The 24,421-nt window shown below is 44.3% G+C and overlaps 3 protein-coding genes across 3 annotated transcripts; 1 reads left to right on the forward strand and 2 right to left on the reverse strand.

Annotated features, from left to right (window-relative positions):
• Window positions 1–3,058: 3,058 nt before the first annotated feature.
• LOC106653495 lies at window positions 3,059–4,945 on the reverse strand. Its single transcript, XM_014372949.1, has one exon. It carries the CDS (start codon window positions 4,779–4,781, stop codon window positions 3,300–3,302), a length of 1,482 nt encoding a protein of 493 aa, XP_014228435.1. The 5' UTR covers window positions 4,782–4,945; the 3' UTR covers window positions 3,059–3,299.
• Window positions 4,946–10,290: 5,345 nt separating this feature from the next.
• On the forward strand, window positions 10,291–13,680 carry LOC106653494. The gene is made up of 7 exons (XM_014372948.1): window positions 10,291–10,821; window positions 10,889–11,157; window positions 11,222–11,663; window positions 11,750–12,229; window positions 12,318–12,568; window positions 12,641–12,897; window positions 12,977–13,680. The coding sequence occupies exons 1-7, from the start codon at window positions 10,708–10,710 to the stop codon at window positions 13,435–13,437; spliced, it is 2,274 nt and encodes a 757-aa protein (XP_014228434.1). The 5' UTR covers window positions 10,291–10,707; the 3' UTR covers window positions 13,438–13,680.
• A 5,828-nt stretch (window positions 13,681–19,508) lies between these two features.
• On the reverse strand, window positions 19,509–24,383 carry LOC106653351 (IQ and AAA domain-containing protein 1-like). Its single transcript, XM_014372751.1, has 4 exons — window positions 23,929–24,383; window positions 21,815–21,995; window positions 20,651–21,754; window positions 19,509–19,979 (listed from the first exon to the last, which is right to left on the reverse strand). Exons 1-4 carry the CDS (start codon window positions 24,381–24,383, stop codon window positions 19,509–19,511), a joined length of 2,211 nt encoding a protein of 736 aa, XP_014228237.1.
• Window positions 24,384–24,421: the final 38 nt, after the last annotated feature.

Genomic DNA, 24,421 nt, shown 5'->3' on the forward strand with positions numbered 1-24,421 from the left:
GAGGGCTCTTTTTCCCGGCTGATGACGTGCAGAGGAGTGCGTCCATCTCCGTTGGCTGAATGCAGATCGGCGCCGGCTCTCAGCAGCAACAGCGCCGTTCGCTGGTTATCTCTTCCCAGTGCCAAGTGCAGCGGCGAGTCGCCGGTCTTTGGCACGAGGCAATTGGGATTCTGACCGAGCTCGAGGAATCTCTCGATGATTCCTTCATCGTTGGCAAGGCGACAGCAGCAGGCCAGATGGAAGTGCGTCAGACCGGTCGCCTCGTCGACGTAATCCACGTCGTATCTCGCGTAAATTTTGAGAAGCTTGAGACATAACTCATCGCGTCGGTCGCACGTCCAACCGATTCTTCTACACCTATTATACAATTCGAACAGACGATGCAGTGGTGTGGTGCGATGAAACAGCGGCCTGATTGTGGCTCCGCTGTTGCGGCTCTCGACTCCGACGGGCCCGTCGTCAACATAACCGCACCTGACCACGAAATCGACGATCGTCATTTTTGGAGCCCAATTGGAATTAACAAACGAATCGACGGTATCGTCGAGTAGAAGCTCGATTTCTGCTGGTCGAAAGATGTCCTGGAGATTGGGTAAGTCGTCGTCCTCCCAATTTTCCATTAACGGCTCGACTCGGTGAATAAAGTCGAGTCGATCTGTTTTAACCTTCCACTCGACGTTTTCTCGTAAGCTTTTTAACTGATTAAAACGGCTTTGCTCCATCTTTTAATGCTACACTCACACTACACACACGATATATTATACACTTATATTTGAAATATTTTTACTCTTTTACTAGCTGCGATTTTTTTACAGTTGTTCACTCTGCGGAGTTTTAATGGGTACTGATCTTTATGAAAAAACACATGGCCCAAGTGATGAGAGATGCAAGTGGCATCCGCTGTGCCCACTCCATTTCTACGCTTTCTAATTAAATCGTTGTATGCGCCCCTACCGTCACTACTTAGCAACTAAGAAAGAAAATTCGGGTTACTGATGCGTCTCATACCGCATACGTCTCTATAATTAAAAGTTGGCGGCAAATTTAATAGTCCAAGCCCCAGCTTCGCAATGCTCAAAAAAATTTTTTTAGTCGAGTTTTTTACATATTCCCATGTAAAATCCGAATTTGGATCTTGCCAGGCCCAAAAATGCGCCAAAAATTATTGATCCAAGAATTTCTCCCATATGTGAACCTGTAGGAAACTACCTTCCTGAGTAGAGAAAGATGGGAATCCAACGAACGTCAAGTTATGAACCATGAATTTATGTTTCAAATAAACGAAGAGAAACTGGCTTTAGAACAACGAGCAATAGGTAATAAAAATTATTCATACGTAAAAGAAAATTTTCCTTAATTAGAATATTTCTCTAATTATTTTTCTTTCAATTTTTTTCCCAGATCTTGATGTAGAATTTGAAGGCTTTTTAATGAGATGGCCGTAGATATATAAATTTTAATATATTTATCTTTAGTTTTTGACAATTCAAGTGAACCGATAATTTTTGTGTACATCAATTCATTTATAGTTAAACATATTTATATTAATGAATATTAACGTATGCAATAGTATGCATAATAAAAATTTCATAAAATTTATAAATAAATATTTTTCAAAATATTCTGAATATTCTGAATATGATCCATTTTAATATTTCTCTAAGTATTTTCTCATGTTATCATTCCTCGAAAAAACTTTCACTTCTCGGATTAAATTCTTGTCGCATCTGTTTATGTAATTTATATCTCAATATAAAAACTAATGTTAAATTTTAATTAATATTAATAAATAGTTTTAATAGGTTTTTTTGGAACTTTTAAAATAATTAATGTTACTAAAATTACGTAATGATTAAACTTGACAATTTTCGGAGTAACGTGTAGTGTATGTATTTTTTATAATTATAAAAATAAAAATCAAAAAAGAGTCAATAATTATATATGTTTTATTTTTTAAAAGCTTATTGATGATCATAAATTAATAAGACTGTATCGTACAACTCATTTAATGTGCATAGAAGTGTTAAACAAATCATTGAATTCATTATTTTTTTTTTAAACAAACTTGTTCAACTCTTTACACATACCTTTAATATCCCTTCGTTAAAGATGCGTTTGTGTCCAGGTGAATTTACAAAAAAAAAAAGACAAACTGATCGATATGATAGAGTCTCAGCTCTTATACGAGTAACGTAGGCATAATATTGCCTACTTTGATTATCAATTACGCTTAGAGTTTATGTGTGCAAGAATAATTAACCATTTGCATGAACGAGCATATGTAGAGTTGGTCCGTGTAAAAATAATTTAATTCGTGTATAGATCGCTCGTTCAGTTGTGTACAATTAATTCGCGCTATTCATCATTATACTCGTGTCAAGTTTGACCGTGTATAATTTTTCTTCACATTAGTGGTATAAAATTTCATGGCGTACAATAATTGTACAAACACGCATAAAATATTTGTGTGCAGTTTGTAATTTGATTTTCCATATTTTATTCTGCTTTCCAAGAGTGAATACGAAAAAATGATTGAAACATGATTTTTTATGTAAAATTTGATGAGGAATTCAAATCTGTTGCCAAAAATCATATTCATAAACTCCAAGTACCTTAATTCCCAAAAATCAGCTTAAATGGCAAAAATAAATATGTTCGTATCCAGGGATATGGCCAATATTGTAATATATTCATCGATATGCGTGTGTAAAAAAAACATGGTTTATCTCTAGATTTCCTATATACTTGACTCATATCATGTTCAATAATGAATTCTGCTCGTCTGCCAACTACCAAAATTTATCAGAAGTTGTATTTTGGTGTATCGATGAACATATTATAATATTGGCTATATCGCTGGATACGAACATGTTAATTTTTGCTCCTGAAGCTTTTTTTTGGGAATTAAGGTACTTGGAGTTTATGAATATGATTTTTGACATCAAATTTGAATTCCTCATCAAATTTTACATAAAAAATCATGTTTCAATCATTTTTTCATATTCACTTTTGGAAAGCAGAATAAAATATGAGAAATCAAAACAAAANGGGGGGGGGGGGACAGTTGACGCGATTTAGCCCATATACTATACAGTTCTGAGGTGTAAAGTTTGGACGGTGCCATCTTTTCAAAGAATATCTTCTTGAATCATAATAATGATTACAAATACTAACAAATTTACAAAAACCATACAACAGGCTATTGAATTATTCTATTTTAAATCATATAACAAAAATATACTCTACACGAGAAACCTTGTACAGTAATTTTCAACAATCAAAATTCACGATTTCAATGATTAATCAAAATACATATTCATGCAGCATTCAGACGTTGTACGTTCATCGTCATTTCTTACGCTAAGATCGTCCGCGCGAAACTCCGGCGTCAGATCGTGCTTGTCTACGTAATCCAGCAGCTCCCGTACGAGCTCGTCGATCCTCGCCCTGTAATCCGCGTCCTCCTCGTACAGCTCCATCAGGCCCTCGTTGCTCACGAAGTACTTGCGGTGAAAGTCGTGCTCGATCTCGACCTCGGGTCGGCTCTCCATTCGCGAGCCGATCGCCGCGTAGGGCACCGCGGCGAGAGCGAAGAACAGGCCGGGCAGTCTCAGCGCCTCGTACTCGGCGACCAGGTCGCTCGGTTCCAGCGGCTCGACCAGATCGTCGACTGGCAGCCGCATCCAGGCCAAGGCCTCGCGGGCCCACTCCAGGCACTCGTTGTACTCCTTGCAGTAGACGGCCAGCAGGTGGGGGGCGATGCGTCGGCGCTCGGCGCCCGGCAGATTCGCGTGGAGAAAGTTGACGAGGTCGAGGCTGCGCGGCGCGTAATAGAAGCGATTCGTGAAGTCCAGCAGGCAGTTGGTCGGCCGCGAGGCGTCGAAGAGCAGATGGCGCAGCCAGTTGGGCCCGACGCTCAGCACCTCGGGCAGTCTCTTGCGATTGGCGCCGGGCACTCGGCTCTCGTGCACCTGCCACATGTCCACGATGAAGCAGCCCAGCTGCAGGGCCTCCCTCACCTCCGGCCTCGGGTGACCCGTCAGACGCTCCGCTATCGTCTCCACGAGGCCGATCGTCTTCTCGTAGAAATTCGACTCGTGGGTACCGGGCGAGAAGGGCCTGCCGCGCCACAGGTGGGCGTGCTTGTCTCGCAGCGTCGTCCCCGCGGTCAGCCGCTGCCGGGCGTCCGTCAGACAGGCGGAGGCGTGGAGTCGCGCCAGCGCCCTTGCCAGGGCCTTGAGGTGCTCCACGCCGAGCTCCCAAGGGGCGATCTCGCGGTAGCCGCGCTGTCGCACGTCCTCGTAAGCGACGCAGCCCCTCGCGTCGTCCCTCATCAGGAGCTGCGGCATGAACTCGCGCCGGGCCAGCGGTATCAGGTCGCAGAGCACGAGGTGCGCCCCGAGGCCGCAGCGCAGCCAGTGTAATTGCCGCCCGAGCGGCGTCGGCTCGTCATCGACCCCCTCCGGTGACTGCTGAGGTGGTAGCTCCTGATAGACGACGTAGTAGTCGCGCTCGAGCGGCTCCTCGTGCTGCCAGACCACCGTGATGCGGAGCAGTTTGGGTGGCGAGACGAGGCGCTGCTGGGCGAACACGCCGCCCGACTGTCCTCCTCCTCCTCCTTTTCCTCCTCGGCGAAACTCGAGGCCCTGCTCGAGATTGACCAGGCAGAAGCGTTGCTTCGGGGTCTCGCCATCGAAGACGACGGAGCCGAAGAAGTAGCGCCGTTGTATCATCTCGCGGACGAAGAGCGCTGCCTCGTAGATGCTAAACACGTACGGCATCGTCTTATTTTTTATGTGGATTTTCGTGGTTGTCGTTGCTCTGTGTGCGCGTGTGTGTGTATTACTGCGTGACGTTCGAGACGCGATGAGCAAAATTAGACTGCGTCTCTTGTGGCGAGCTGCCGGAGAGATGAGAGTATAAACAAAGTCGAGAGATATTTGTATTATCGTTGTTATTGGGAGAGAATAGGATGATGTGATTTATACTGAAAATTAATTCAAATGAGTAGGGAAATTTTCTATTTATAAAGAACGCTCATAATATTACGGTGAGATTGAAAAGAATTACTATGCATACGAGTACTGGTACTTTTTGAAAATGATAGCTGTAATTTAGCTTTTATCGTTGGAAAAGCAAATTTATACCCCAATGGAAGTGTCCAAAATCCGAACTTTTATTTCAGTTTAAAATAAAGTTGTTTTTTTAAATTTTAAGTTTATAAAAATTTTTATTTCAGCTAATTTTGAGTTGAAATCGAAAACCGGGTAAAAGCGTTTGTTTTGAAGATTTCATAAAAGTTTATGAAAGTTGTAGAATTAAAAAAAAAAATTTACTCGATTATAAAATGCAGCTGATTTGGAGTTTAAAAAAAGATATAATTACATTGACTTGTAATAACTCGATACCAGTACTTCATCAATGTTTATTTTTCTCGACAAAGGCAGATGTTGATGAAACGTTGCGAAATAGTTTTAATGAAAAAAGGCCAGGAATAATTTCAATTATTGGTGTTGTTGAATTTTTTGTTGTCGAGCAATCCTTATAGAGATTGTGTTTTTAAAATTTAAAATTGTGACATGATAAAGGATATCTAATAACTATGATTCTGTGGCGGAAAGGCATAAGTCTATTTTTTTGGAAATCGATTTTATGATGAAAAACGCCTATGTTTAGTGTCTACTTTAACGTACAAGGGTCAGAATAGACGAGTATACCGTCTATCGTTAGTTGCAGCATCGTGCATAATGACTTAAATTCATTTCGTAAGAAACGAGGAAAGACAAAAGGACTTACGTCCATATTTTTTTCTCCGTTTCATCGCTATGATGCTCCTTTCAATTTCATAAGTACATAACACCGTAGGCAACAGCACCATGACCAAATTCATGGTCGGTTCCACCGTCGATCGCCTCCTCGACAACATCCACGTGAGCGAGCTGGAGGACAGCGCGAAGCGAAAGATCTACCTGTACAGCGCGCACGACTTCAATCTGGTGACGTTCGAGGAGGCGCACAATTTCACCGAGGTCCCGGTCATTCCGGACTTTGGCTCGGCCATCGTCGTGGAGAAGCTCAAGGACAGACGCGGCCGGATTTACATAAGGCTGAGTGCGTGGAGACGATATAAAAAAAAAATGACGATACTATCGTTGTAATTTCGCGCGCAGATGTTGCTGTGGACAGGCGCCGAGGAGCAGATGTTGCCCCTGAAGATCCGCGACTGTTCGGATCCGTGTCCACTCGATAGGTACGAGCGTCTGGTCGAGCACATCAGATTCCGCGACGAGTACAGATGCGAGTCGGCGGCGGCGGCAGACACGAGGCCGAAAGGTCTCAAGGTCGGCGCTGGTATTCTCCGGGACACGGACGATCAGTCGGCAGGCGGTAGAAGGCGCAGAAGAAGGAGATTCGACGCCGACGAGCAGCTGGCGGTTTTGTATTGTGCTGTTGAAAATTAGAAATTATGAGTTTTTGTCCGTGGCTGCCAAGCAAATATTCCACAAATCTTGGTTATATAAATAACCAATGATCATTTCGCAGCAAAGAATTGGCAATTGGTAACGGATCAGATCCAAAAAAAAATCCAATGCATATCGTCGGTAAAATCTTTTCGTCATCATCTCGCACAGATGATCAGCACATTTATCACCTTCGCACGTTTCGGGAAGGAGATAAGAATCATATTTACGCGTCAACGCGAAATAGTCTGAACATGTAACTCGTTTTGCCGCCTCTTCGGGTCGTAACCGAATCAGCTCGTAGAGGGTCAGATCCGGCTTTATCATTATCTCTTTTGCTTCACTCGCGAACTCTTCTTCATCGTACCAATAATAGTCGAATTCTTCGAATTCTCGGAAACCGAAACTCCAGTGTTTATCAAAACTTTTCATGATTGTTAAGGCGTTGTTTCGGCCCAATAAGTACCCTTTTTTCTCGAGGCACTCGACCACGGTCAGAGCACCAGACGCTACTCTCAATTGAAAATTACTCAAAGGTTCATCGTGTTCAAACTCAAGTTCCTTACCAAAGTAACTCGAGTCGGGGAAAACGAAGCTCGACAGATCAGCGCCATGATCCAAAAGTGCATCGACCACATCCGGCAAATGATTCGCTACAGCCAACTGAAGAGGTGTGCGACCCAAGTGATCCTTTGCGTCGATCTGCTGATGTTTGTCGTCGTTGATCTTGAAGAGTAACTGCACCACGTCGTCTTCGTCGTCGTCGTCGGGATCGCAGCTTTTACCATAGAAATCCAAGTCGTATTGTATCTGGCAAATAATGTGCAGAGCTATCGAACCCTTTACATTGGCCAATGTTGGGTCGGCCCCACGTCTTAGCAGCCATTTTGCCGCCTTCATATTGCTTTTTGATAACAGAGCCAAATGCAATGGTGTGTTACCCTCATTGTCCTGAGCATTAATTTGCACCGTCTGCTGAATATCGTCATTGGTTTCGAAGAATAACTTAAGCATGTAATAAACTTTCTGGTTTTCATCAATCATAATGTGCAGAGGAGTCAATCCCTTCGCGTTGGGTACATTAGGATTTGCGCCGTTTCTCAGCAGTAATTCCATCGCCTTATCCTTACCAAATTCTGCAGCTAAGTGCAACGGTGTGTTACCCTCATTGTCCTGAGCATTAACTTGCACTGATTGCTGCTTGTCTGGTGTTATTTTAAAAAACATCTCTAGTACGTCGGTGTTATACAAATTTAATATAGCTATACTGTCTTTGAAAATTAAATGCAGAGGAGTCATTCCCTCCTCGTTAGCTGAATTTATATCGACGCCCTTCTTCAGCAGCATTCGAATCAATTCCTTGTCGTTCCACTTCAGAGCCAAGTGTAGCGGTGTATTACCCGACTTGTCTCGAATTTTGAGTCGCACCGTTTGATTCAATTCTTCGATGACCTTGAAGAACATCTTCGTCGCTGCGCGGTTATTGCGATAAGTATCGCGAATAACGTGCAGAGGTGTGAATCCATAGGCATCGGAAAGATTCGGATCAGCGCCATTTCTCAAGAGGATCTCGGTGACATTTATGCATTCGTGCTTCAGAGCCAAGTGTAGCGGCGGATCGACCGTTGCTCGTACCGGAAGGCAATTGGGATCCTGACCGAGCTGGAGAAATTTCTTGACCACGTCTGTACATCCAAGCTGGCAGGCCACGTGAAAATGTGACAATCCAGACTCGTCGGTGTAGTTAACGTCGAATCTGTCGTAGATTTTAAAAAGATCCGTGGCGACGATCCGTTGATTAGCACGATGTACTGGTGTGGTGCGACGCGACGATGGCTTACCGTCTTGACCGATGTCGGGCTTGTCTTTGTAGCCGGTGCTAGCCACGAAACTAATGAAACATTGTCCTATCCCTTCCCAGCTGTTTCTATTACAGTAACTTATAGAATCCGATAGAAGAAACTCGATTTCTTCCTTTGCAAAAATATCCAGGAGATTAGGAAGTTGGCCCTGCCAACTTTTGATCAAAGGATTAAGTCGACGAAGAAATTCTATTCGTTCGCAATCGACCTCCCAATTGACCTCTTGCCGCATAGTTTTTAATTTTTTCAAATATTTTACGCTGGCTGGGGGCATTGTTCGGCACTTTCACACACTACCGCACGTATTGATCACAGTTTATATTCGAATTCTTCACAAGAATCAGTGGCTGCAGATGATGTAGTCTTTATTCGATGTTTACGCTGCGGTGTCGTAACGTGTACTGACTACTGACCATACTCGCGCCACGACCTTGCATATGTCTCGAAATCCCAATATTGGCGTCGCCGTTCGATCGAAAAACTCGTACGAACACGCACAGCAGCTCGAGCGAAGCTAGAGTCGGTGGCAGTCGGCATAGGCAAGCGCGAGAGGGATTAACAGAAGTACAGTACCCGATGCTATCCTTTCTTTGACATAAAACGTTTAGTTACAAAGTCATGAGCGGAGATCGAGTAAGCATATTCGAGATCTACAAGCTAAACACGAGTTTGTGTACGTTCTTTAGTTAATGCATCGAGTACGAAAATGAAACTCGTTTTTTTTTCTCGAAAAGGCATCAAAAACAAAAGTTGTAAACAAACTTACCGTAATATGACTTTTACGATCCTGTAAAAAAGTCCGAGTAAAAACATACGTATTTATTGAATAGTATTGAAAGTTTTTTGTTCGTTGCATTTTTTGAGAAGTCTTTCATTCCAAGATAAAAAATCACAAAGATTAAAAAGATGATGGTATTGCATGGTTATTGTTCTTTAACATAAAAAATCGCGCACCAAACATGTGTATTGTAAACTTATTCAATTAAGTAGCTTCCTTTCGAAATTCATCATTGTGCTTTAAAAAAAAATTGAAAGACGTGAAAGTTTTTTTATGATTATTTTTATGATTATTCGTAAATAAAATAGAAATAAATTCGAAACACCAGTAAATTAATGAATTCGACTTTTCGTTTAATAATTTCGATTGTAAAACACATTGTTAAACAAAGAAAGTTTACAGAGCTATCGAAGGTTTATTGAAATAAACTTATTACGTATGTTCATATGTATACCAATCGTAAAATAATATGTAATAATATTATTACATACGTAAAGTAATCGTGAGTCTACAAATCGCCTGCCAAGCAAATGTGATACAAATCCCGGGCGGTCATATTGTCCAACATCTTTTGACAGCAGACGAGCGGCAACTCGTACTGGATCATCCGAATAAACGAATCCAGGGCCCGCAACGCCGGCAAAGCCGCCTCATTATTATCTCGCACAGATAGAGATAGCAGGCTGCAGGGCTCCCAGAGCCTCTCGGGCAGCATGCACAATTTGCTCGAGTACGCGAGGAATATATTATATAATGTTAAATATATTTAGAATAATGTAACCGAAACGTTATCAACTTTTTCATGTACTTTAAATAGTTTTGTTCATGTTCAAAATATGATCTATTATTCAAGTTTTATAGTAGTTATGCACAAAGTCGATTTTCGTCGGGGGAACAAGTTTCTATTTTTAGTTTAGAATGCCATTAACGTCCGGATGCATTTTCAAAGATTCGACCCATGAACATCGTTGGTCAATTATATTTAACGAAAGCCAAAAATAAAAGTGAATTAATTTTTCGTTCCAAGTCCCGCGCGATCGATTCTGCACTGACCGACAGACGCTCAAGACTCTCGCGGACGACGAAGCTTCCACTAGATGGCGCGTTCGTGCACAAAAACATCGCGACTCGCTGCCTCTGCTGACTGCTGCTGCGGCTGTCGTAGTTTACGTTCACTGACGTTCTTTTTATGTGTACACGCGATGTTTACAATCACAAGTACAAAAGCAGGCGAACACGACGACGCGCTGTCAAGTCTCTATTTTGACAGATGACACGGGACACCTGCTCGGATACCATCGAGTGCGGATACTTGTATAATCGTGAACTGTGCTACAATTACAATTTTAATTAATCCGTGATGCGAATAAGTGCTGCTACGGAATTGACTCTCCGCGATGTGCCGTCATCGTCAACATCGTCGTTGTCGTCGCCGTCGTCACCCGGAAGAATTTGCGGGCAATTTGGAATTGCTCGGGAGTGCGACGATTATGCGTGTTCCTCGTGCTTCCCCGACGACTCGTTATAGTTCCTCGCGAGAGAGAGAGAAGAGGAGAAAAAAGACTTGCACTCGTTTTTTGTTTGATAAATAAAGTGTTGGTACACGATGGGTAAAGCCAGGGGAGTTCACGAGACTACTCCTGAGCTACGCAATCGCATGGTTGGCATGTACGAAGCAGGCCTCAAGCTCAAGGAGATTGCCGCTGCCATCAATTGTTCGGTAAGCATAAGATTACTCCACTAGAAGTCTAAGAAATTTCAACAATACGACTCATTACTCTTTACAGCAAAGAACAGTGAAACGCTGGCTCAATAGATTCAACAAAGAAGGAAATGTAGAAACTAAGGATAGATGTGGTCGTAAGCGAGCAACTACCAAAGAACAAGATGAAGCCATCGTTCAGTTGGCTATGCAAACTCCTTTGACGGCTGCCAAAGCTGTCCTGCCAGCTCTAGGATTGAACTGCTCTGTGGATACTGTACGAGAAAGATTACATAGGGCTGGCATACACAATTGGAATCCACCTAAAAAGCATATAGAAAAGATACCATTGAAGTATGTATATTATTGATGCTTTAGCAATTTTACAATTTATTTGTATTTTGATTTCATTTTTTAGTACTTCTGAAGGAAAAGAACTGCAACAAGCTGTGTGGAGACCGACTGGCACTAAAGTTGGTAAAAAAAAGGTAGATAAATTGAATAAAGAAAAATCAAATGTCTCTGAAGCAACAGAAAAGTCAAAATCAACCAAAAATAGCAAGTCAAAAGAATCATTTGAAGAAAACAGCTTATCAAGTGAGATAATTGAGCCTACCGATGTACACACAAACTTTTTGTTTGGTAACAAAATCAATGATTTGCAAAATGAACCAGCAATTCAACCCCATGGAATTGACATGCCACCATCGTCAACTTCTCCTTTACCATTATCTACAAATTTAACTCAGTTCAGTCACTCTCTTAGTCTATTGCCGCAGAATCATCAACCAGTTTATCATCATCATCCAGGCCTCACCCATCACTGGCCTATCGATAGCAGTGCTCATAATTATACACATGTTAGTACTCTCTTTTATAATTTTTATAAAATTTATAATAAATACATAACATATTTAGATTTAATAATTTATTCTATTTATTTCAGAGCGCTTTTAGTTCTATTCATCAAGAACCACTGCTTCCGCTCATCACAACTAATGCACAGATTCATAATCAACCAGACAAGCCAATGACATCACTTATGCATGATCCACTGCAAATACCTATCCACAGCGACATTGTTCAACAGAAGAGTGACTTTCATCCGGATCTGCCTGATCTATCTCTAGATGAACATCAACAGGAATCTCAAGATATTATAATAAATGTGTGCTCTGATGTTTGCTCGGAAGCAGATAGCAGTTCCAATGAAAACACTCAAATTTCAAGCATAGGCAATGAACTGAACAACGATATAATTTGTGATACTAGTGATAATAATCAAAACACAGAAAATGTTACAAAAAAGAAAAGCGGTAAAGCTAAAGGAACCTTGGAAACTAGTCTTGAAATTCGCAATCGCATGATCGGAATGGCTGAAGCTGGCTTATCGACTTTATCCATTGCCTTGGCTATCAATCGATCGGTAAAAACAAATCATATATTATTAATTTTTCAAAATGAATACTCTAGTAATTTTAAAAAGTCTTCTTATCTTTCTCTTTATTTTTTAGGAACGAACGGTAAAGAGGTGGCTCGATCGTTGGCGCAAAGAGGGCAACGTGCAAACGAAGGAAAGAAAAGGGCGCAAACGCATAACGACCAAGGAAGAGGATGAAGCCATCATCGCGATGGCAACGAAGCAACCGCTCACGGCGGCAAAAAATGTTGCACCGGCCTTGGGGCTAAAATGTAGCGTCGATACGGTACGAGAGCGACTACACAAGGCTGGCATTCACAGTTGGAAACTCGAGAAAAAACAAGGGTTGGTATTTTAAAAGGATACTCGATTGATTTGGTTGAAAATAAGTAGATTGATGTTTGACATTGTTCGCAGAGAGGGTAATTCATCGCACGTAGTGCATCTCTGGCAAGCCAGTGGCAATAGAGCTGGAAAAATTAAAAGTAAATTGGATAAAAAGAAGAAATCGACGAGAAAAAAGAAAAATTCCAACAATAATAATGATAACTCGAAACAAAAAGTCGTGGAAAAAGTTTCGGAAGTACCTTCTTCACCTCACCGATCTCCACCTGTACAGGAAATGAATCTGCCCACCGACAACGTCAATACGTCCTATCAAACTCAACCTCACGGTAATCATGCGATTAATAATTAAACTATTAAAAACGTCATCAACATTCTTGACCTTTTATTATACGCTTCAATTTACAGTTACTACGCCTGTGCACAATTTATCCAGCCTGAACCTGAATTGCGACCTGGTGCAACCACCGCTTCCTCCAGCAGCACCACCACCACCGCCGACTTATCATCATCATCACATTCACCATCACCACCAGCATCATCATCATCATCAAACGCCGAGCTCGCTGTTCCCGCAGGGGCCGATAGCGCCGCCGATCGGCAGCCTTCATCATCATCATCATCAACCCGTTGCCGCAGCCGCCGGCATGGGATCTCTGATGCAGCCCCGAGCCGACTGCCGATTCGCCTTTCCGCCGATCATTCCGCACCACCACCACCATCAGCCGACGACGACGACCACCTACCCGTCTTGCATGATGTCTGCGGCAGCGAACGGCGTCGGTGGCAGTGGTATCGTCCCGCACACCACCGCCGCCGTCGAGCAAAGCGACGTTATGAATTACGAGCCTTACGTCTGGAGTTTTTAAAAAGAGAGAAAGACACGATAGTGACGCGTGTGTTACCGATAACGTTACAAGTTCCAGTGAGTTATGTGATAATCTAAGATTAGGCACTCGATATTTATTGTAAATAATTATACTATATTAAGTTATAAGAAACAATGAGTCAATTTCACGATCTTTAAATGTCTTCGTCAAATATAAATATTGTAAATATATTTTGTGTACCGCCGAGTATACCAAATGGGAAATACAGATATTTTAATTGAATCCGAAAGCTCTTGAGACTTGCAAAAATCTTAGAAACAAAAAAAAACAAGTCGTGCTGCTGCTGCTGCTGCTACCCACACGCGTCACGAATGATTGACAGAGGCAATAAAGTCAGTCTTTCCACGCTCGCGCACACACAGGCGATCGGGTGATCGTTATAATCCTCTCTCTCTCTTTCAAGTAGGTGGAAGAGGAGGAGGAGGAGGAAAAAATGTCGAAACAAAAAAAAAAAATAAATAAAAAAACGCAAAGATCAATGCGCGGAGGCGCGATCGCGTTCGATTGTATTACATTTATAAAATATATAATAAAGGGGCGCGGGTGAACAATGGAGGTGCTGCAGCAGCAGCAGCAGCGACGAGAAAGATGACGCGCGGGAAATCGGCGCTCGACGCGCGACGCCGACGATCGATTATAATCTCTCTCTCTCTCTCTTGTGCGAGCCACCCACGTGTGTCAGTGGTATATATCGCGCGCGACCGTACAATAGCGCGAACTCGCGCGACGTCCGTGTGTGTACATAACCCACGCGTCCTTGCCCGTGCGACTTTCTTTTCCTCTCCGACTCGTTGGCGCAGTTGTATGTATGTGTGTGTATGGTATATAACACACATACCACACATTTATATATAGTAGTAGTAGTAGTAGTAGTAGTAGTATGTAAGGATATGCGTGGGCGAGTGAGAGAGAAGTGAACGAGTCGAGAAGCCCACACGCGCCAGCACGGGGCTCTCTCATGAGAAACTTGGCGCGCGAGCGAGGCACCGAGAGAGTTCCGCAACGACCCAGTTGATAACGCCGCGCCGCGCACGCGTGCCTATATACGTGTATAAAGTACTTTTTATTAATGTTAAACGTTTCGAGAGATTAAAAAGCCGAGAGGGAGAGGTGTATCGAGCGTTATATTGTACACACACACAGACATTTACATATTATTAAATTGTCGAAGGCCTTGGCTCGGCTCGAGTAAGTGTGCAACGCGCTCCTTATTAAGGCCTCTCGTATATGCTATACTAGAATCTCCATCGCTGTTTATTATTATTATTATTTTTATTCATGCAAACGTTGAATATTTAAAATAGTCATTTTCAAATCCACAAACTCCGAATTCTCTCTGTCTCTTTTTTTGTTGCTGTTGCTCTCTTTCTCTGCGGGTACACATATCGTACGTGCGCGTGCACGCATTATTGCAGGGCTTGAATTACGCTCTCTCGGCTTCATTCATACAGAGCGCAAAAGTCGGCTATTTAGAGCCGCGCACGTAATTTCAGGTCTATTATAAAAGAGAGAGAGAGAGAGACGAATCGCTCGCGCGCGGCCGAGATTAGTATTCATCGTAGAGGCCTACTACTCCGACGACGAGGCATTTGAATAGTCAATTGTGTGCCATTATTCTGTCGCTCGTTCTCTCTCTTTATATGCTAAAATCTGCACAACGAGAAATGAAGAGAAAAAAAAATCAGTAGAAGGAAGGAAAATTCACGATAATAAGGTGTACCCATCTAAATACAAGCGCTCGAAGTAATAAACTTCTTTTTTTTTTTTGCATTATTATAGACACGCACGACGTCGCACGCGTGCCGTTTCGTCGACTCGTATAACGACGATTTGAAAAATTCGGCGCTAACAATACACGCATCGCTTCATTACAATATTATGTACGACCGTCCGTGTGTAGGATACGTACGTATAAATACGCGTTGTATGTGAATGAATGCGCTGCTCTCTACCTATATCTATATATATATATATATACGTATTTGCAAAGGCGGATAGTAGTTCTGCGAAACGCGCGGCGTGCGAAGGTGTACATAGCATATAGGATATATATACACCGGTATAAACTGCACGCACGGGTGGGTGTTGTATGTATATATATGCGACTCGCGGCGGGGCCTTATACACTCTATACAGCAGTGACTGTGTGCCCGTGCCTGCCATACATGGTGATGTGGTAACGGCGGCTCTAGACTCCCACCCGCTGTTCTCTCTTTCTGTCAGTATGTCCGCACGGATATGGGGCCCCCGGAGCCGCCGCCGCGAGAGAGAGAATTCAGTTTTCGCGCGGAGCAGCTCCTTGACGCACGCACGCACGCGAGAGAGAGACCATATACGTTCGAGCTGCTGCGGGCCTCTCCGTGTTTCGTGTATCTAAAAGAAAAAGAGGTGATTTTCGGTCGGAGCACCTGTATATCTTTGTTTCCGGTCTTGTCTGTTTGCACAACTGTGTATCTCTCTGTGTGTCTGTGTTTATTTTTCTCTCTCGCCGTTGTGATTCTCAGCTGTAATTTTCGAGTGATCTGTGTGTCCGTCTGTCAGTATATGATAAGTGCGTGCGTGGGCGGTCGGCGCGGACCATGATAGTGCGTCCAGTGAGAAGTACCACCTCGTAACCGACATCCGACGAGGCGACCATCATCTTCGGACACATACATACACACACGTTATAAGGCTACCAAAGGCTCAGGTAATTTGCACTCCAGACGACATAAAAATAATTACGAAAAAAAAAAGAAGCAGCGAAGGAGTAAAGTAATCGCATCGAGCGGTAGCGTATATAGTAACGCGTATACCTGCGGTCTCTGGACCATACGACACCTACGCACACCTGTACGCGACTTATTACATTATCTCCTCGCGTCTATGTACATATTATGCACGGCAGTACGTGTATCTCGCATCCGCGCGCTAACGGACGAATTGCGACATTCTAGTAGTAGTACGAATATAATTTATATTATATCTCGTTATACAGGTATACGAGACGCCTACGGAAACCCGAGAATGACTTTTCTCTCGCTTTTTTATCGAGTGCCATGTATATACCTTATATGAGATTGTGATTATTAATTTAATCACGTATTTACATTTCTCGAGCGCGCGCGCGCGCGTATGACTCAATTGTGTGTGAATTTCTCCCGATATACATTATTTATCGAAAAAAAAGCTCTCTTTCCGCCTTGAGGACATTTTTTTCGGATATATAATATGTATATACAACGGAGAAGCCGGTTCGATTTTTCGGGTCCGAGACTCGCTCCTTGGATAATTTATACATTCATCGAGGAGCCGAGAGGAGTAGTCGTCGAGCGCGATTTTTTCTCTTAATGGATTTACCGGAGCGAATATAAGAGAGAGAGACAGAGAAGTAGAAACGGAGAGACCGGATGCAGGTCCCTCTCGAGCTCGCGCGTACACACTACACACACACACACACACACACACACACACACACATCAGGTATTTTTAACGATGAGTTATTTATTTGACTTGGACACACACACAATTGCGTCACCGTATGAGCGGCGGGCGCGGATTTCGGATGGATATGTGAGAAAAGCGACGTTAAAGTAAACTTTAAAAGTAAAGTATAAAGTAAGAGAGAGAGAAAAAAAAGAAGAAGAAGAAGGAGTGTACGAACGACAACGGCTCGCGAGAGAGATAAAGATATAGGTATAAGAGAGCAAAACAAGTGTGCCGTGTCCGCGCGCGCGCGCCCGAGCAGCATAGCAGTTGTGTTGCATATAAGAAAGAAAGGAAGGCGAGTGTGCGGAGCGCAGAAAACACGTGGGCGCCAAAAGAGACTTGAATGGAAAGGAGCGCGGAGGATACACACACATACACGCGCGTATGTAGACATTTGCATTTAAAAGAGCGACTGCGTACGGACACACATACGCGCGCGCGCATATGTATAATATAAGGATAGTGTGTATTGAAAAATCAACATGTTGCGTATATGTATATAATGCGCCTGGGCGTACGCGCGTATGTACGTACGTATACGCGGGCTCCAAAGAAGTCGGTAATTAAAATACTGCGTTCGCGTACGTACTAACCGGTTTTCATTCTACAATTTTTTTTATTCACCAGTAGTTTCGAGCGAGCGACCGGTATATATCCGAAAATATGAATGCGTTGTATATAAATTTCTTTTAACGACGCGAGCCCATATAGCGATGTATCGGCGGATACGTGTATGTATGCGTATGCGCGCCGCCGGTGTAAGTGCCAATTTATGAATGAATGGCCGGCAGCGGCAGCAACTATATATAATACAGGTAGTGGTGCATCATCGCTGTATTACATAGCGTGGTCTGCGTTTGTTACACGCTTTTATCTGTTTTTTTTTTTTTTTTTTTTTTTTTTTTTTTTTATTGTTTTATGTACAGTCGACCCCCGCTATTCGCGGTTAATTGGTTCTAAAAAAGTACCGCGAATAGCGAATCCGCGAATACCGGGGCCCATTTTACATTATTTTATATGGACAAACAAGAGTATCGTACCATGTCACATCATTTTGTACCAAATTTATTGTTTTTAAATATTATAAAAGACAATAAAGTTCACTTTTTTACAAAAAAATCGGATAGACGGGATTGCTTATTAATTGAAATTTTAGATATGGAAAATTTTGAGCTGACATATGATCAGCAGAAGCACTTTCACCTACGTATATGGTTACAATTTACGATAAAGTTTATAACCTCAGAAAATTTAAAAATTTAAAATATGCAATTAACCTGAAAAAGATATGTTATGCAGCGAGAATCTACGCTTGAATCGATGGAACCACCCCTTGCTTGCAGCAAAAGATTCATTATCACTGGCTCCATACTTATTTACAACGTAGGTGTAAAATGTCAAAGCTTGTTCCTGTATCACAGCGCCACTTAACGGTATTTTCTTTCGGATTAAATCTTGTATCCACACAATCAAAAGATTTTCCATTTTCACTATATTCTCTTGACGATTAACTTTGGCATGTTTCATTTGAGAGCCCAAAATCGATGCAGCATCCCGAATATTCTTTTCATTTTTATAAATGTAACGAATAGTCGATTCGTTAACATCAAATCTTCGCGCCAGAGCACACACTTTTTCGCCGCTATTTAAAAGTTCTAAAATTTTAAGTTTAGTTGATATGTCCATAATTTTTTTACTTCTTTTAACTATTCCCTTAGAATTTGTTTTTTTATTATTATTAGATTTATTTGCTGGAGCCATGATGAAAATTTCAACGAGAAAAAAAACACAAGTTCGATTACAATATGAAGATGGTTACATAAAATCGCGAATATACGGGGTCCAAATCCGCGAATGACGGAGGATACCCTCATTTGTTGAATCGCGAATATGCGGGGATCGCGAATAGCGAATCCGCGAATAGCGGGGGTCGACTGTACTATAATAAGCAGAGAAGCGCATAACGTAATTTTCAGTTGTTTTTTTTTTTTTTAATTTTAACCCTTATTATTTTTACATTTTTTTTATTTCACAATTTTTTTCCTCTCTCTCCCTCCTCGCCCCTGATACGCACCACGCTCGTAACTACGCACACGACTCTCGTATTATAAACACGAGTAGAGAGAGAGATAGAGAAAGTTTTTACAATTTTTTTGTTTTGTTTTTGGACTCGACGTCGTTATGAAAATATTTTTCGCTATCCGCATAGGTAATACTGGTTTTGCGATTTTTTTTTCTTCCTCTTTTTTTTTTCGTGTTTCGTTCCTGCCGAATACGCACACGATCGCTCGTTCACCGCTGCCGCTGCGTACACACACGCATAGGATATAGGTATAATAACGATAATAATCATCGCATGAACAGTGAAGCGAACGAGAGAAAGAGAGAGAAAGAGAGGGCATACATAAATCATTCGGCATGCGGCAACGGGCAAGTGGAACGGAACAAGGTTGCAGGCAATTTCATCATCATCATCGTCGTATATATACGCCCGCGCCGCGTGTAGGTGTATTTTAACGCACAGACACGAATAGTAGGAAATCCTAGATAGAAACGGCCAACCGGAAGTCGTCGCGGCTCTATCACTTCTTCTTCTTGTTCTGCTGCTTCTCGGCCGCCTCCTTCTTTGCCTGCTCCTCGGCCAGCTCGTCCTTCTCCACCTGCTTCCTCTTCTTCTCCTGCGGCCAGTCCGCTTTCCACTTGTTCAGCTTGTCCAGCTCCTTCTGGCCCAGTCGAGGTCTCTCCGCGAGCATCTCCTCGAGCAGCTCCCCCGGTCCAAAAGGTCTCTTCCTCATCTCCATGCTCCTGCGCAGTCCCGTGAGCCGCTGGCAGGTGCGCTGAGCGGCGGCGAGTCCCAGTCGATCGGCGGCCACACGCACCGGTCCCGCGAGACGCTCGTGACGATCGACCCGCGGATGTCGCATCAGCAGCCGCTTGCACTCGAGATAGAGACTACCGTAATCCGCCAGCGGTATCCAGATGAACTTGTCGTGCAGCTTGACGAACTGACGGCTCGCCTTGTTTGGCTCGAACGACGTCGTGAGAAATAAAACCTGTGTGTAGAGAAAGAGATGTGTGTGCAATTTTTTGTTTGAGGAGAAGGAAGGAGGAAGGGGGAGACGAAGGGATCGTCGTGTGTAATCGCGTGTGCGTTGTTTGTTTTGCAGCACGCGCGCGAAGCGGCGCAAACTTGTAATTTGAGCCGCGCCGAGAGAGAATTCGTTGATTATATAGTGGGTCGTTATCGCGTGTATTAGCATTGTTGTAGATACCTCGATGAAGATTGCTCAAATAAGTTATCTTGCTAGTTCTTAGCACGAACTTGCGTGTTTTTATAGAAACAGTAGAAATTCTGACACAAGTTCAAAAAATTGACAAGTTGTCTTTCTAAATATTAGCATGAACTTATATAAGATTTTACGTAAGAACTTATGTTAAGTCACATGTGAGATCTTGACCACAAGTATAAAAAATATTCTGTTTTGTAACAGAATTAATACATTTGTTTATCGATTTTTTTTAGTCAAGATTTTAAAGAACCTAAATGAGGGAGTAAGATTTTGCATAAGAATTTACACAAAATAAGATTCAAGATTTTGACTAAAAAAATCCACAAACAAATGAATTTTCTTGTAGCTAATAATTCCAGCTTTAAGCAACTTGATAGTTGCAAGTAATCAAGCAAGATCTTACGTAAGATCTTACTCCATCCATCCATCTCTACCTGATCGCCCGCCCTTATGCTCGACACCAGCTTCTTATAGATCGGCGCGAATCTCTTGGGCTGAAATCGCCTCAGCTCCGCCGGTATCTTCTTCAACCATGCCATCTCCGTCTCGACCAGTATCACCGACGGGGCGCACTCCCGGGCCAACCTCGTCACCGCCTCGGTCAGTCGCTGCTGGCTCTTGCGCGACTTGAAGCGCGACCTGTGCCGCTCGGGCGACAGATCGAACACCGTGGCCCGCAACTCGTTGCACACCGCGTGAGCGAGGAAGGTCTGGCCGCAATCGGGCCCGCCGCAGATGCACACGGCGCGGCAGGGCTGCGGCGCGAGTTGTCCTACGAGGCGCGAGGCGATAGGGAGCACGCAGTAGTCGACGATGGGCTGAACGACGTCGCCGAGGCGTACACGGCCCGAGTCGAGGGCGTCGTGGGCCAGACTGGCTTGGCCGGGCCAGTCGCGCAGTCGGGCGCCGGTGGGTGCCTCGTGGGAGAGCACCTTGGCGCGGACCAGCTCGACGTAGAGCTCGTCGCTCGGCACCTCGGCCAGCGGCACGTTCGGATTGTTCGGTGGCGGCGGCTGGATCGGAAACTCCTGGGGCGGCGGGAACGCGATCTCGCCGCCCTGCTCGGCTTTGTCGGTCATCAGGGCGTCCTTCAGTTGAGCCAGCTCCGGCCTCATTCTTTCATCCGCGATCTTGCGCATGTCCAGCTGCAGCTTCTGGCCGATATCCTCCCTCAAGTAATCCAGCAGCAACTTGGCCCCGGGATCCAGCAATTCTTGGCTCTTGGCCTCCCACCTGTCGTAGTAGTCGCGCTGCGTCTGCTGCAGCAGCGGATAGATCTTCGACTCTCGCATCGTCCAGCCCTCGGGCTCGGCTTGGCCCTGCTGATCCGAGCCCTCGTCCGGCGGTGGCGCCTTGTCCGGGGTGGCCTTCATGTCGGCCGGTGTTCTGGCCTCGCCCGTGGCCAATCTCACGGTACCGCCGTACTTCTCGTCGGGTATCGAGTCGAACAGCTCCAATTCCTTGTACCAGTCCCACATCCAGACACGTATCTCCTCCTGGATGTCCTCGACCAATTCCGGCCCTCGCACCTCGTACATCTAAACGCAAAAAAAAATAAAAAATACAAAATCCTCACAAAAAACCGACATCGAGCGTACCCTCTCCGTTTCCTTCTCCACGAGTCGCCTCATGGCCTCCCCCGCCTTGGCGTGTCTCTCGGCCAGGGCCGCCTCGAAGTCGCGCCACGACTCGATGCAGCTTCTCGGGCGCGGCTCCTCGCCCCGATCCGCCAGCGTCATGCCCAGCAGTCGCTCTAATTGCAGCCGCTTCTGCTCGGCTCTGCGTCGGCCCGCCCGAGCCCGCCAAGTCTTTTGTATCCGCACGGCGGCCGCGGCCTGCACCGACGCGCTCGCCTCTTCCTTCAGCTCACCCGCCGCCAATTTTCGATCCAATAAACGGCGCAGCTCCGCTGTTTGCAGTTTGCGCGCGAGGGGGAGAGAAAAAGAGAGCCGAGTTTTAAAATCTGTTGTTGTTATGGTTGTTGTTGTTGTTGTTGTTGTGCGTACGCTTCGTTTCCGTCTTTTCGACGGCGGAGAGAGAAGAGATTTATTATCTTCGTGGGTAAGGAATTGAAAAGCGTATATATATACGCCAGAGGATGTCAGGCCTTAATGAAGAAAAAAAAACAACTAAAACAGTACAAGAAATCGTTATTACGATGTACACACAGGTGCTGTTTCTTACGTTTTTCCCTTCATAAGTCCACAGCACACTAACACACTTTCGATTGAAAATTTATCGCTCGAAAATACGCATAAAACACACCCTCCTAGATATAATTTGAATAAAATAATTTATGTAAGAAAAAAAAATAACTAAAAATTCACCGCTGCCGCGCGTCAGCTTCAATTTTTTTGAATTTTATTTTTCTCTCTGCCTCATTCTCATTAAGGATGGCCTATAATGCGACACAACACACGCGCGCGACATTATAAGATATCGAGTCTATATATCAAAACCGGATATAATAAATTCCTGATCGCCGCCGCCTAGTCGATTTCGCACGTCCTAAAGAATTCATAATTAACGCGATTAATCAATTTAACTTCTTTTTTTCCTCATATACGTAACTTATTAAGCAGCTCGCCAGCGGAGGTAGCTGAGGAGGAAAAAAGAAATATACATTATACGTATATATATAATGTAAATCGGAAAAAAACTCGTGAGGTATTTCCATGCGTAGACCGCGACGATGAAGATTTATATATACGAGAGAGTTTCAAAAATTTACATACATGGTCGTGTAGGTGCGTGCGTAATTAAATTAATTATTAATTACCTCGAAAATGCCACCGCCGAATATTATATTAGGAAACGTCCGCCGCGCGTCTCTCGTTACGATAATCATCCGCGATTGTACGTGCATTCGTATAATATATCCAACGTCTTCATATACACACGCTCGAATACAAAAAAAAAAAAAAACTTTATATCCTCCCGACGCGAGGAGAGACAAAAGAGAAAAGAGTATTTATCGAAAATAGGGGAGCGAAACGACGAAAGAATAATAAAAAGAAAAAAAAAGAAGTACAAGACGAAGGAGAGAATTAAAGCAGCAGTGGCAGCGCGAGCGTAAAAAGGGGAGAACAACAATCCGGTTTCGTCTTCCTCTCTGCTGCTGCTGCTGCTTCTGCGCTGAATGATTATATTCGACGACGGCGAGGGGGCCCACCACACAGCACACCGCTACTACTTTTGTCTCTGTCACCCACGCCTATATATCCACATCGAGAGATTTCGATCTCTCTCTCTCAAGATTACAGACGAACGTCGTCGTCGTCGTCGTTTCGTATAATGGGACCTCTCTGAGGCGCCCGCAGCATTATTATTACGCAAACCTTGTTTAGCGATCCTGCGGCCGGTCCTCGCTCTCTCGTGGCTCTGTATCGATACGAGGGCCGCGGCGAGCTCCTCCCTGGCCTCCCTCGCCGATCTCTCTTCCGGCGTTTCGATTTTCGCCGCTTGCTGCTGCTGCTTCTGGACCTCCTCGGTCGTAGAATTCGAGCTGGCTCGTCGCTGCTGCTTGCGAGTACTTTTCGTTGTCGGCACCGCCGAAGCGGCCCCTAAAGACGGGCTTGGACTGCTTTTGGTTGCTGCTGCTGCCTCGTCTTGCGGTATTTTAATCGATTTCGCCGAGCCACCGACTGGTTCTTCCTCTTCTTCCTCCTCATCCTCCTCCTCCTCTTCTTCTTCTTCTTGTTCGTCGTCCGGCCCCTGTTTCTTCTTCTTCTTCTTCGTCTCCGTGCTCTCGATCAATTTTCTGCGTCGCTCGATCTCGGCTCTGCGCTCGTGCCAATCGTACAGGGGCCCGCTCAGCTCCACGTCGGCCGGGCACATCTTCAACCTTCTCAGCGTCTCGACGGGCCAGGGACAGTCGAGATAGCTCAGATCCTGCATCTCCTGCCTCAGTTCCAGCATCCTCAGAATCGCGCGATCCATCAGTTCCCCGACGAATTGGCGCAACTGCGGCTGGTGTATCTCGTCGTGGCACACCTGCTGACGCTGCACGAGCTTGCGATAGCGATAGTAGAGCTCGGCCACCTTGTCCATGGCGAGCTTGCGCTCGAGGATCGGCTCGGCTTTCTGAGCTCGCTCGTCCAGCTGCATGAGCTGCTCGAGATCGCGTCTGACCTGGAACCACTGCTCCACGTAATAGGCGTTCGACATTTTTTTTTTGCTTTTGCTATTTTTTTGTTGAGCTTTTA

Source organism: Trichogramma pretiosum, unplaced genomic scaffold (assembly GCF_000599845.2).
Source record: "Trichogramma pretiosum strain Unisexual culture from Peru unplaced genomic scaffold, Tpre_2.0 scaffold35, whole genome shotgun sequence".
Taxonomy (NCBI): domain Eukaryota; kingdom Metazoa; phylum Arthropoda; class Insecta; order Hymenoptera; family Trichogrammatidae; genus Trichogramma; species Trichogramma pretiosum.

What these genes read in the sequence shown, in the direction of transcription:
- LOC106653495 (XM_014372949.1), bottom strand. Translation starts at nt 4,781, where the DNA reads ATGCCGTACGTGTTTAGCATCTACGAGGCAGCGCTCTTCGTCCGCGAG.
- LOC106653494 (XM_014372948.1), top strand. Translation starts at nt 10,708, where the DNA reads ATGGGTAAAGCCAGGGGAGTTCACGAGACTACTCCTGAGCTACGCAAT. An exon ending in GTGCTCATAATTATACACAT is followed by an intron (nt 11,664 to 11,749) that starts GTTAGTACTCTC and finishes TATTTATTTCAG; the next exon opens with AGCGCTTTTAGTTCTATTCA. An exon ending in CTATCAAACTCAACCTCACG is followed by an intron (nt 12,898 to 12,976) that starts GTAATCATGCGA and finishes TTCAATTTACAG; the next exon opens with TTACTACGCCTGTGCACAAT.
- LOC106653351 (XM_014372751.1), bottom strand. Translation starts at nt 24,383, where the DNA reads ATGTCGAACGCCTATTACGTGGAGCAGTGGTTCCAGGTCAGACGCGAT. An exon ending in TGGAGAAGGAAACGGAGAGG is followed by an intron (nt 21,755 to 21,814) that starts GTACGCTCGATG and finishes TTTTGCGTTTAG; the next exon opens with ATGTACGAGGTGCGAGGGCC. An exon ending in GCATAAGGGCGGGCGATCAG is followed by an intron (nt 19,980 to 20,650) that starts GTAGAGATGGAT and finishes CTCTACACACAG; the next exon opens with GTTTTATTTCTCACGACGTC.